Genomic DNA, 13,164 nt, shown 5'->3' with positions numbered 1-13,164 from the left:
TCCTGACCCTGGCATTCTCCTGTGACCCTAGAACCTTCACAAGACCAAGGGCCTCTCCTGATAGTGGCCATTTATAATTCAGGTAGAGAATCAAGTATAATGTTTCAGCCATCAAACTTTAGATATTACACACACACACACATACACACACACACACACACACAAATCTTTTCATTTATAAATAAATATAACCATAGCACTTTTTTAGCCAATCTGATAGAATTGTTTTTATAAAAAATGATAAGCAAGTATCGATAGATTCCAGGTGCTCTTACAGTTGTTAAGGAGAACACCTGGGCTCCAGCACACAGAGCTCAGAGTAGCTGTATTGTGAGTCTGTGACTGTAAGGCGGCACCCCAAGTTCTCTGCAGCCGGGTTCATATGACAGTGCTTTTGGGCTGTACAAAACTATTTGAAAACATTTCCATGTGCCCACAGTTTCATGTTTCTTCAACTTCACGGCATCCTCTGGGATCATCCTCTCACCAAACTATCCTGAGGAGTATGGCAACAACATGAATTGTGTGTGGTTGATTATATCTGAGCCTGGGAGCCGGATTCACCTCATCTTCAATGATTTTGATGTGGAGCCTCAGTTTGACTTCCTTGCTGTCAAAGATGATGGGATTTCTGACATCACAGTCCTCGGAACTTTTTCTGGCAATGAGGTGCCTGCACAGCTGGCCAGCAGTGGACATGTTGTACGCTTGGAGTTTCAGTCCGATCACTCTACAACAGGCAGAGGGTTCAACATCACATATACCAGTAAGTGGGCCACACAAGTCCTTCTTCTATACCCCACCATGCTCACATGTATATGAACTAAGAACTCAAGGCTGACACCTCAGAACTATAAAAATAGCAAAATTATATATTATCCTTATGAACAAAAAGGCATTCTCTATGTAGCCTTACCCTTAGATGACTAGAATAGAATCCTCATATAGATTCTCTCTCTCTTTCTCTCTCTCTCTCTCCTCTCTCTCACCATCAGTTCACTCACCTACCCATTTATTATTCATCTCCTATGCATCCATCCTTCCACTATTATTTGTCTATTCAGCCAGTCAGCCAGCCATATGTCCATTGATTCATCTGTCCATTCAGTTATCCATTCATCTGTCCATCATTTCCTATCCATTTATTCTTCATTATCTATTCCACCATGCATCAATCTATCCATTCATTCTTCCATCCTTCCTTCCATCCACCTATTCACCACCCTTTCATCTATTTACCTATTTACCTACCCATTATTCCTGATATCCATCCATGCATATATACCTTTTTTGTAACCTATTGATCCTTCCCTACCCATCCATATGTCAATTCATTCTTCAGTATCCATTTCATCCTTTATCTATCCCTCTATTCACTCACTTATCCATCAGTCATTGTATCTACCTGTCCTTCAATCCATCAATCCATTCATCATCCATCCATCCATCTATCCATCCATCCAGCAACACATCTACATAAAAATACATTCTGTAAAGAAGGACGCATGGTGGTTAAAAATGCACTGATGTATCAGATATCAAATCCTAGGGATACGAATAGTAGTACCTCGAGATACTGTCCCTAACTTCCCTCTGTTTCAGTTTCCTCTTTTGAAAAACTTTTGAAATAATGGAGGAAAATGTGAGCTAATAGGACTAATATCAGTAATGCTGGATTATTCAGTGTTTAGAATTTAACCACACTTACTTGGTGTTAACAATTAAAAGATCAAAGCGTAATATTCTTCATGGGATAACAAAGAGTCAGATCCAGATCACATGGTTAGGCTACAAGCAGGGCTCAGACAGGTCAGAGCCCTTCTGATCTCTCTGCTTACCTCCTGTGCTGTGTTCTACTCTTGTTGGAGTACAGTGAAAGGGAGTTCCCCCAACATCATGCTGTGGAAAAGATAGAAAAGAGGGAAGCCTTGTTATCCCGCTGCTCCAGCTTGACTCCCTAATCTCTTATACTGACATCCAATTGATTTGTGGAACTTATCCATGAATGACACCATTGTTTTAAAATATGATGTTTCCTTTAGGACATGAAATTAGTATTCAAGCATCTTTATTTTACTGACTTTTATTTTTCATGATACAGCATTTGGTCAGAATGAGTGCCATGACCCTGGGATTCCAGTGAATGGACGGCGTTTTGGAGACAGGTTTCTGCTGGGAAGTTCTGTGTCCTTCCACTGTGATGATGGCTTTGTGAAGACCCAGGGTTCTGAGTCCATCACGTGCATCCTGCAAGATGGAAATGTGGTCTGGAGCTCTACTGTCCCTCGCTGCGAAGGTGAGCCTGTGACCCAGCCCCTCAGAAAGACAGCAAACAGACTCCGTTACCTTCCCAGGGTACCTTAACCAAGAAAAGAGGCTCAAATGTGAGAATTCTTTCTTCCAAGATGGTAACTTGGATGTCTAGAAGGTGTGAGAAGGAGTATTTCCTGGTGCCTCCCAGCCTAGGATCCTGTGGTTACTGATGTTCTGAGGTACCCTTGGCTTGCAGACCATTAGTTAGTTTGTAGCTTTACACCCACCTGTTGTTTTTCTATGTGTCTGTTTTTCTGTTCATTTCCTTGATAAGACACATCCACACATGATCAGATCATCTCTTCTATTTAAGTTTCACCTAAGATCTCACAACACCATCTCCAAATGTGAGCCAGTTCCAGGTCCTACAGACAAGGGGATTGAGATCAACGTTAAGATTCTAATTGATTATTTGGGAATTATTATCACAGCTTACTAAAATATGAGCTAATTTTCTTCTTGCTGTTTCTTTATTCTCTATGTAAGGAAGCAGTGATAAGGATGAAGATGCAGCCTGTAAATACTGATTGTTTTCAGAATGTCTCAAATCAGAGTATCCTAACATCTTTGTGGTCTCAACCCTCCACTCACAAAGAGCTAAGAAATGCTTTCTTTGCAGGACTATCCTTGTGTAAACAGCAAAGAAATAGAAATTCAAAAGCAAAATCAATATTACATGATCAGCAAAGGGTTAAAAGTGTTAAGAAGGTAGATTATTGTCAAGTTTGTGGGGAAAACCCTGGTGTCTCCTGTCTGTGGTATCCAGGGTAGATGATGACAGCATTCCAGAGTAAATTTAGACTGAGATCTACAATTCCTTTTATCTTTTGGGCCATGATCTGTAATTTTAGAATAATATAATAATACCACAAAATAGTCTGACAACAATAAATGGTGTTTCTGAAGAATGCTGTTTGTACAAATACAAGAACAAAGACGTAGAAACAAGGAAAGCTCAAACCATGAGACTTGTTTGGATAATTAACTTGTATCCAAATGCCAGGGCTCAGCCACCACTGCAAACTTTGTAAGATCAAAATAACATTACTGAAACCTTATCATGTGAGAGAGGAGATCACACAAAAATGTGGGTGCTAATGAAACCAGTTAAAACATAACCTTGCCACTTAAATACCACATAGACATATATAAAGAGTCGTGATGTAACACAGCTGGAAACATCTAATTAAGTAGTTGCTCATGTTAACAAACAGTTCAAACGCATTAAGAGCCATTTGATAATTAGAGTTATAAGGAACTATTTTCCTTTGCTTTTTATTTTTCTAATTTTTCTAATGTTAACATGTTTTAAATAAGTAAGTAGAAAAGGGTTGTGTAAATTGAAGGTCACTTCCCTATTCAACTCTGTCAATATGCAAAACAGAAAGAAGCATGGCATACTGTCACCAGTCTGGTGGCCTGCAGGAGAACCAAGCTGAGTTTGACTCAATGTGCAGATTAAGCTGCTGAGTAGCAGCCAATAACACAGTCCTGCCCCTACCCTACCTTCATATTTGTTCTTTGATATTTTAGCAGGGGTTGTTTTTAGTCAGGGTGGATTTATCCTGTTCCACCTCTAGAGTTATTTCCTTATAAATTCAAAAAGAATATTGTTTGAAAATTTTATCTATGCATGTAGTAGATTTTCATCAAATCCATTCTCACTCCCTTTCCTATAGGTTTATCCTCAACCTACCACTTTTCCCTGGCAGCTGTGTACTACTCTTCTTAAGCCTGCCAACTCCACTGCCTATGTGTGTGCATACATGCCTGAGCATATGTGTAGGGCAATGTGTTGGAGCGTATGTAGTCTCAGGGATAGAATGTGTCTAACCAGGTCCTGGTCTTTGCTTCTTTTGAATCTGGTGGAGTGCATAACATTGTTCCAGTTACTACCATGAATTGTCTACTATGTTGGTAAACTATGGATACCACCTTTATGTATATACACCTTTAGGTATAAATGGATAACACAAAAGAATAGAAAACAAAAATAATTTACTACAATAAGAATTTTGATGTACCAAACACATACCATGTCAATTTTGTATGTCACATTTTATGAAATGTTGAGGCATGGCAGTTTTTAATCCTCCAGAAATATGTAAATTTACCTTTACAGGCTCTCGGGTTGATGACATGGGCGAGCCTGTTTGCAGACACCAGTCTAGCCAAGCATTTCTGGTGACTTTGAAGCATGAATGATTTATTGACAATGATGTTCAAGATAACAAGGCTCTAGCCTCTTCCCACAATTATCTGTGCCTCTCTGGGCAATAGACTGTATAGGGATGTGTTGTAAGCTGCAAGGTGAGCTTTTGCCTGAGGACAAGGAGAGTAAACTGACTGGACCAAGGCAGGGATGAGAAGTCTGGTAAAGGGAAAGCTGTCAGCCACATTAAAAGTTGATGGAGAATTCTTCCTTTTTAAGGAAGAGCCAGGCCCAATGCCATGAAGTAAAATGCAAACTCTAGCTGGGGTTGTTTGACAAAGCAAACCTTTAAGAGAGAGGAAGAGGAATAGATGACAGAGTCTGTAATTTTCCTATTTCAGCAAACCCAATTACTGTTTGCAAATGAGTCTGTGGCACAGTAGGTGAATACTCTGATAATAGTTGAATAGAGTTTCCAATCAATATGCATGCTGAAATGGAATAAAGCCCAACTTTCAGATGGATGTGAATCAGGAGAGAAGAAAGGAGGCAATGAGTAACAACAACATGTGCTGCCTAAGAGGGATATAAAGAATGCTACACTCCTTATAGACTGTAAAGATGCTCTCATTCCTTACAGAATGCATAGTCTCCCCCCAGAGCTTTCAGGGACTAAGCCATCAACTAAGGAGTACACATGGCTCCAGATGCATATGTAGCAGATGATGGCCTTGTCAGGCATCAATGGAAGGAGAGGTCCTTGGTCCTATGAAGGCTCAATAGATGTCCCAGTGTAGGGGAATTGAGGGCTGGGATGTGGGAATGGGTAGGTGAGTGGAAGAACACCCTCATAGAAGGAGGGGGAGGGAGGATGGGATAGGGGGTTTCTGGGAGGGGAGAAACCAGAAAAGGGGATAACATTTGAAATGTAAATTTAAAAAATGTCCAATAAAATAAAATAACTTTTAAAAAAAGAATGTACAGTCTCTCACTCCCATTACAGAATATGCTGCCTCTCACCCCCTTACAGAATGCACAGTCTCTCATTCCCCTTACATAAAATGCAGTCTCTCCCTTTCTTCAAATAATATGGAGCCTCTCATTCTCCTTACTGAATACATAGTCTCTCATGTGCCTCACACAACAGTCCTGTACAAAGAACACTTCAGTCTCATAGAATATTCCTGTTCCTTGTGTCTCTTCAGGATGGACTTTTAAAATAACCCACATTGTTAACTACAAAGCAAAGGTGAACAAGTTAAAATGAAAGTAAGTCACCGGGTTTATCATATTTGAATTAAAGAACCACAAGTAGTATTAAGAATAAAACTATAAAAATACATATACAAAATGGAAAGGGGCCCTCTAATTTGATTGTGAATCATGAGAAATCTGATCTCCAGATCCCAGCCCATCAAGAAACACGCACATCAGAAATTTTTTTGGTTAGGAACAATGTGGGGCACACACAGAAAAAGCCACACACCCAGATGTGGGGGAGCACACCCAGATGTGAGATTGTAGCCTGAGATGTGAGACAACATACCTAGACATAAGCAAACATGCAGGCATCAAAGAGAATACCCCAACCTGAGAAAGGATACTGAGATGTGACAGGGGATGCCCAGATTTGAGGCAGCCATGCCTCAAAGCCATGCTCAAAGTATAATATTTGCAGGCTTCCAAGGAAGGGCTGAAAGATAAGAATCTGGAAAATGACTACTCAGATTAGTAAGTGAAGATGAAGACAAAAACAATATGAGGGTTAAATCTATTAAAAGTCAACACTGAAACTAATTCAAGATGAGCATGAGTGAGCTCCTTGTTGATGTCACCAAGAAGAGGCCCTAGGAATTCTTGTAAAGAAACTGTAGACAGGAGAAATAACAGTGACTGGTTCACAAGAGAGGAATGTTACCGAAGTAACATTCTATTTGACTTCAGACAGACAGGCTCTTACCACAGATCATTCTGGTACATCGTCAGATGCCAAGACCATCATACTTATAAACCAGGAGTCCTCTAAGCAGTTCTCTGGGTGTTACTTCAATCTCTCCCTTGCACCCTTCACTCAGCGCCATTGGAGAAAGTCCCAGGTATTGTGGGGAAAGTATTTATACACAAAAACAAGAACTCTAGGGTAATAAAGTTAAAAATAAAGCTAAATAATGAAGTTGAAAATCCTTATTAATTTGACTTTCCCAGCAAAAATATAAATTATCAATAAGAACCCCCAAAAGTAGAATATGTAAACCAATTTCCCAAGAAAATATTATCTAGGCACTCTTTCAGACCGTAAGGATTTCTAATCTTAACTTGAATTTCTCAAATGTCCTTTTCTATATAACAGGTCATTTTGTCACAAAAGTCCTCAAAAGAACTAACACTTGGCTTAATGAATTAGATAGCACTGGTTGTGATTTATAACATTCATCCTCAATTATATGCCATCTGCAAGTAATTATAACAATGAACACACCTTGGCATGAATCTACAGTCACACACCATCTCAGAACATTCCATTTTTACTTGAGATGGCTTAGAAGTAGATGTGCAGATACTCATGTGGGATGTGGATGATGGTCGTACGCACCTCAGCAGAGTGAAGATGGTTGGAAAATATCATCCCTGCAACTCATCTAACACAGATACCTCATATATACACACAGGGTATTATAGCAAAAAGCCATACTGAGTCTGAGACAATATAAAAGGCAAGAAAAAGGTGAATATACCTGTCAATTTCGGCCCTATGGTTTCCTGAGGAATGAGTCTTGTTTGATGTAAACTCTAATTTCCACCAATGACCACACAATGCCCAACCCTAGTGAGAGGCTGCTGTGGGGTGCCTTCCTAGATTTGATTTTTTTCTTGACAGATGTGTATGTCCTCTTCCAGCTCCATGTGGTGGGCACCTGACAGCTTCTAGTGGGGTCATATTACCTCCAGGATGGCCAGGATATTACAAAGATTCTTTAAATTGTGAATGGGTCATTGAAGCAAAACCAGGACATTCCATCAAAATAACATTTGACAGGTAAGATCAAAACCATTGCTTTTGTACCTAGAGTCACAGCTATACTTCCTTTGTTAAGTAAATAGAGCTTAAAGCACGAACACCCTTCAGTCCCTAAGAAAGATCATAGACAAAGACCAGAGAATGAGAATATGTCCGTGCTGTTCTCATGGTCCTGCTATTCAGTGGACACAATGACATCTCAAACCTGGGCTGCCCATGGTGAAGCATCCTAGATGGTTGTTTTCCTGGTCTTATCTAGAGTCTGGATTTGGAACTTTGAATTGGGAGCTTGCTATGTGGTCCTCATTCTGCCGGACACTTCTGTATCCTCCATGAACACGCAGAAAAGACTTCTCCAATTCTGGGCAGTCTACTAGAACCTGGAGGCAGCAAAAAGTTGCAGAGCCACACCAGAGTTTCTGTAGTAGATTAAAAGCCTCCCCAGTGTCCATGAGCCACTATAACTGGGACACAGTTATACGGCTTAGCAATTGGAACACGTGTTTTTAATCTTCAAAAGTAAGGACACTGTTTGGACTCCAGCATGAAGTGTTCAATGTTGAAAGGAATTTCATGTTTCATTGTTTCAATATACACATATATATATATGAATGTATATTGTATATATGTATATATATTGAGCAAAAACCCTGTACTTGAAAGCTAAGAATGCAACTTTGCTTAACAGGTTCAGTTTGTGAGTGACTAGACAATTTGTGCTCCAAGTTATAATACTCCTAATGTTTGCCTCAAGATGTGTGACATTTTTTTCTTTGTTTTCCAACAATTCAAAATGTTAGGACTAGAAAGTCTTAAAGAGTTAGCTGAACTATCATTACTGATTAGTTTTTTATTCATAATTATCCACACCTCTGTTGGATGACCCTACTTTTTAGTAGGATAATCCTTCCTAAAAAGGGAAAATGATTTATGTCTATTGGTGAGTCACCCTGGAAATAGCCTTAATCATTAAAAATAACAGTAAGTGTTCGATATGTGAAATTTGATTTCCTACAAATTCTGACACTTCAGTTATTGGAGAAAAAAACTGAATTTAAACAAGTTCTGATCCCAGTCACAGGTCAGATTTATATCATTTAGTAAAAGTATTAATTTCATGGTCTCATTTGACCATCAAGTTTCAGTTGCTTGAAGGAAGATTCATGCTAAAATTTCCTCAGTGTGATATTTACAGTATTGTTTTGGTGTAATATTGCAGTAAATTCTATTTGAGTGACTAATATTCCTGAAAAATTTAGATATTAAACCCAGATGCAATCAGTGCTTAGCTCTTCAAAGCTGAACCGCATGACCCTGTTTTAGTTTGTTCTTACTTCATGGCTGATATTAAGTCTGTGGAAATATAAAGATGCCAGGCTGCCAGGTCATGATAAGCAATGAAAGTTTATAGTTTTCATTGGGTGTTTTTATCAGTCCTTGCTGCCCCACGTAAAGATGATGTGGAAGAGTTTTCCATAAAGATTCAAGATAGAAATGTAAAACTCCATGCTCATGTAGACCTCTGGAATTTGAACTCAAATGTCTGGTATATCACAGCATGTTTAGAACAGCTGTTAAAAGTAATAAAGTCAAAGCTTCCACCACCAGGCCTGAGCCCACCAGCCTCATGTGCTGTTCTGGTCCAGCCATCTGAGATACATTGTTTGAATTTCTCTGTATTTAAGAACAGAACTCAGAGTAGCAGCCTTGTTTGCTCAGAAAAAAATAACATTATTGTGCCTCTGCAGAGGGGCGTCCTCAGTGATGATGAACAGGGCAGTGTTGTTAAATGAGTTTCAGCATCCTTTTACTGTTGTGGAGATGTGCAAATAAATTGAGCTTGTTCCCTGGCTCCCTTCTCTTCCTAGCAATAGTCTGAGCCCAGCATGGGAATGGTGGCCCAGCTTCAGAGATGCATTTGGCTCAGTTACCAAGTGAGTCAGAGTCAGGCAATACTGAGATATTCCCTCAGAGCCAAAAGAGTCACTTGGAAACCAAGTTAGCTCTTGGAGAATGAGATGGGTCTATTTAAGAAATTATCTCCATGCCCAGAATGGTGCCATCATTGCACCGAGGGGATCTGGGTGCCTCAGCTTTATATAAATATAATTGCAGGCTGGATTCACTGGAAGTACAAGCAGAGTTAAACACTATCTGGAAGCTGTTCTGGTTTTTCCAAATCGTTATGGCATCACTGAGTTTGTGAAGTAGCAGCTTGCTCAGCGTTGGTCCCTCTAGGGTTGGTGTGAATAAAAAAAGCACAGTGTGGTTTCCAGGAAAAATATTTAAGTATCATTTGCTGTGAAGTCCTTCTTTCCTAAAGGGAGCATTCCTCCTTAGTATGTCGACTTCATGGTGTCTATAATATGTTAAACAGAGGATTGTAAAAATAGTGCAAAATAAATAATCAGACATTGTTTCCTTACTGAAGATTATATTGGATTAGTACAGCCCCAGTTTCTCTTAATTTATTACTTATCTGTCAATTCTATGTCTATCTATCACCTATCATTTATTATCTACCTATTATCAATATCTATTATCTAGTTACCTGAATCATATCTATTATATGTAATGTATATAATACATATATACACATGATCTGTTTATTATTTCTCATCTACATAACATCTGGTCATCATCCATTTTATCTGTCCTCTATTATCTGCCTGTATAAGAGAACTTACATATTTGCAATATTTTTCTTTCAGAGGAAGATCATGACCTTCTTTTCAGCCTGAGATTTTACAGATAGAAAGTAGATATGGTAGAGGGTTCACAATATGTTTCTAGCAAACAGAAAAATATATACATCTATATTTCAATCACCTTATTCACTTGAGGCTTTTATTGGGAGTGACACAGCTGGACAGGTATGGAAGCTGACATGACTTTGCATGGTTTTTCCCTAGGTTCCAAACGGAAGTCAATTATGATACCCTGGAAGTACGGGATGGGCCAACCAGCTCATCCCCTCTGATTGGAGAGTACCATGGCACCCAGGCACCACAGTTCCTCATCAGCACAGGCAACTACATGTACCTACTATTTACCACTGACAGCAGCCGGGCTAGTGTTGGCTTCCTCATCCACTACGAGAGTAAGTGAACCGTGGCTGGCATCCAGGGCAGGACACTATACCTCAGGTGATGTGGTACATGCGCTTGCCTTCAAGTAAGACAAATAAGCTGATTCCAAGGACAATCAGACTGCCAATTGTCTCCTACAGAATGTTCTGGAGGTGGGAGATCACCTTAGGTTCCCTAACAGATATGTATTGTCTATTACAAAGTAAAATGATAGAATCATTAAATGGTGAATTATAGTCTGTTAGTATACAATGCATTAATATATTCTATTATAGTATTATTACATATAAATAATGTCATATATAATTAATATAAAATTATATGTTAGATAATACTAAATATAATATATTAAATGATATATTACATTGTATATATAGTATACATATATTAGAAAAGATGCAGATGCGCTGGAAGTAATACAAGGCATTTTCTTGAAGTGGGTTCATGAGTGCTGAGTGGCATCCGTTGCCAGGGTGCTGTGCAGAACATTCTGGTCTGTGAGTTCATGCGAATCATTTTTCCAGGGTGGCGAACATTAGATCAGAGGTTACAAGGAATTAAGCCCCAGCTGTGCTCAGTGAATGCCAAGTCATTGCTGTGAGCACTTAACCGTCAGTAGGCCATGGTAGATCCAGTGTGCTCGGCAGACCAGGCTGTTTTCTTTCCAGCTGGGCTCTGGGTTTCAGCTTCTGAAGCTGTGAAAGCGATGCAGTATCATGTTATGGCTAAATATACTGGGGGTATTTACCAGGGGGCTTCCTCAGAGAAGTACGTTCTTAATAAGAGTCAACCAAAAACCAGACCCAAAGAAAGCTGCCACAGCCCTCACTAAAAGTCCTTCACAGCAACTGAGTGAAGAGGGAGGCTGGCAGGAACCAGCTGTGACCCCAACGAAGCAATGGCTGTGTGGGGCATGAGATTTATGGCTGTTATTATATTAAGTCTTTTGTAAAATATATCACTTACCTTTTGGTGATAGCTATATATTGCACATACACACCATTCTATAAATGCACAAATGGGATTATTTACATCTTCTTTAACCTATTCCTGCCTCCTTTCCTCTTCCACCATCGACTCTGCAAACCTCTGCCCAGAACCACTGCTACTCAGGTATAGAGGCATTCTGAATGCATTTCCCTGCATTTTGCATGTATGAACATTTGGACGTGTATGGTTAGGAATATTTTCCATTAAAAAGGAGTGATAATAAGTTCTACCTCTGGTACCCAAATGATTGCCAATTAATTAATTAAAATTTAGTTGTGCTATATATGTATGTGTGTGTATGTATGTGTATATATACATATACTCATACTGCACTCATGCACACATCAATACGCACACATGTAGTGAGCCATCTGAGGAGCTGGCTCAGTGGTTAAGAGAACTTTCTGCTCTTGAAAAGGTCTGTAGTTCAGTTCCCAGCTTCACATCTGATTGTTCACAGCTGTCAGTAACTCAAGCTACAGAGTATCTGACATACCACACTCTTTAACTCTTTATGTATCCCATATATATGGCAAATATCTACACACACATAATATATTTTCATACATTTATACATATACATAAAAACAAATAAAATTTAAGAGTTAAGATATTTGTTCTCTTGTATCTTTTTGGGTCGGATTATACCTTCTTGGAGGGAAGGTGTACCTGTAGACACCTTAGCTGCCCCAATTCTGTGTTTGACAGCTGACAGAAGCAGGACTTACATCAACACAAATGGGAATGTGAACATCATGGGAATGTGAACAATACACATAGCTTTATAGTAATGACTTTAAAAACAGTCACCTGCCTTCACTCGCCAAGGCACACATTCACTCTCACCTCTTTATAAAGGCCACATACTGAAAAGAAATATGTTTGCATCATTTTTAGGTCAAATATCAGCATTTGTATGTTTCAACTGAGAAACAGAACAAAATCAAAAAGGCATCACGCCTCTCAAAAACTATCTATTGATCTGTCTTCTCCTTGTAATGTGAAGTTGAGGCTAGGGTGAGTGAAGTACTGTTCTGACAGTGGATGATGCTGTGTGTGCCCAACAGGCCTGATCAGCACCAATCTTACTGCACTCTTGCAAGACTGACCTTATTGCTCTTTGTGCATCCAGTGTGTCCTTTCCCACCTCCTGGTTTTATGGGAATTCCTGCACCAGCCCTGCTTTAGGCAACTTGAGGATAAAAATCCTGACAGTAATTCTACCAAAACACACACATGCCCAGACACATAGGCACACATACACACATGTACACACACACACACACACACACACACACACACACACGCACATAGCAAGTAAAAATACAGTATTTTCATATTTCTCAACTCACAACTGTACTACTGTTTATTGTTTTTTAAAGAAAAACAAAACAAAACAAAAACATACAAAAAAAAACCCACCATGACCCAATTTATCTATTTGTATACAGTATGGTTTTCTAGGTGTTTCTAGATTTATTTCTGAATGATCAACAGAACATTCTGGTTTGCTTTTTCTTAAAAGTCCTACATTTTGCCAGGCAGTGGTGGTGCATGCCTTTAATCCCAGCACTTGGGAGGCAGAGGCAGGCGGATTTCTG

At 39.3% G+C, this 13,164-nt stretch overlaps 1 protein-coding gene across 6 annotated transcripts in view; it reads left to right on the top strand.

The window, feature by feature from the left end:
- The window catches only part of Csmd1 (CUB and Sushi multiple domains 1), a 1,620,113-nt gene that overhangs the window by 1,294,761 nt on the left and 312,188 nt on the right, over positions 1-13,164 (top strand). For all 6 annotated transcript variants that reach the window (XM_031339198.1, XM_031339200.1, XM_031339199.1 and 3 more), the window contains 4 exons: positions 440-766; positions 2,102-2,296; positions 7,364-7,502; positions 10,397-10,584. In XM_031339198.1, the coding sequence (XP_031195058.1) occupies positions 440-766; positions 2,102-2,296; positions 7,364-7,502; positions 10,397-10,584 (849 nt within the window). The remainder of the gene's footprint in view (positions 1-439; positions 767-2,101; positions 2,297-7,363; positions 7,503-10,396; positions 10,585-13,164) is intronic.

Source organism: Mastomys coucha, unplaced genomic scaffold (genome assembly GCF_008632895.1).
Source record: "Mastomys coucha isolate ucsf_1 unplaced genomic scaffold, UCSF_Mcou_1 pScaffold22, whole genome shotgun sequence".
NCBI lineage: Eukaryota > Metazoa > Chordata > Mammalia > Rodentia > Muridae > Mastomys > Mastomys coucha.
This window is presented reverse-complemented; position numbering and strand designations above follow the sequence as displayed.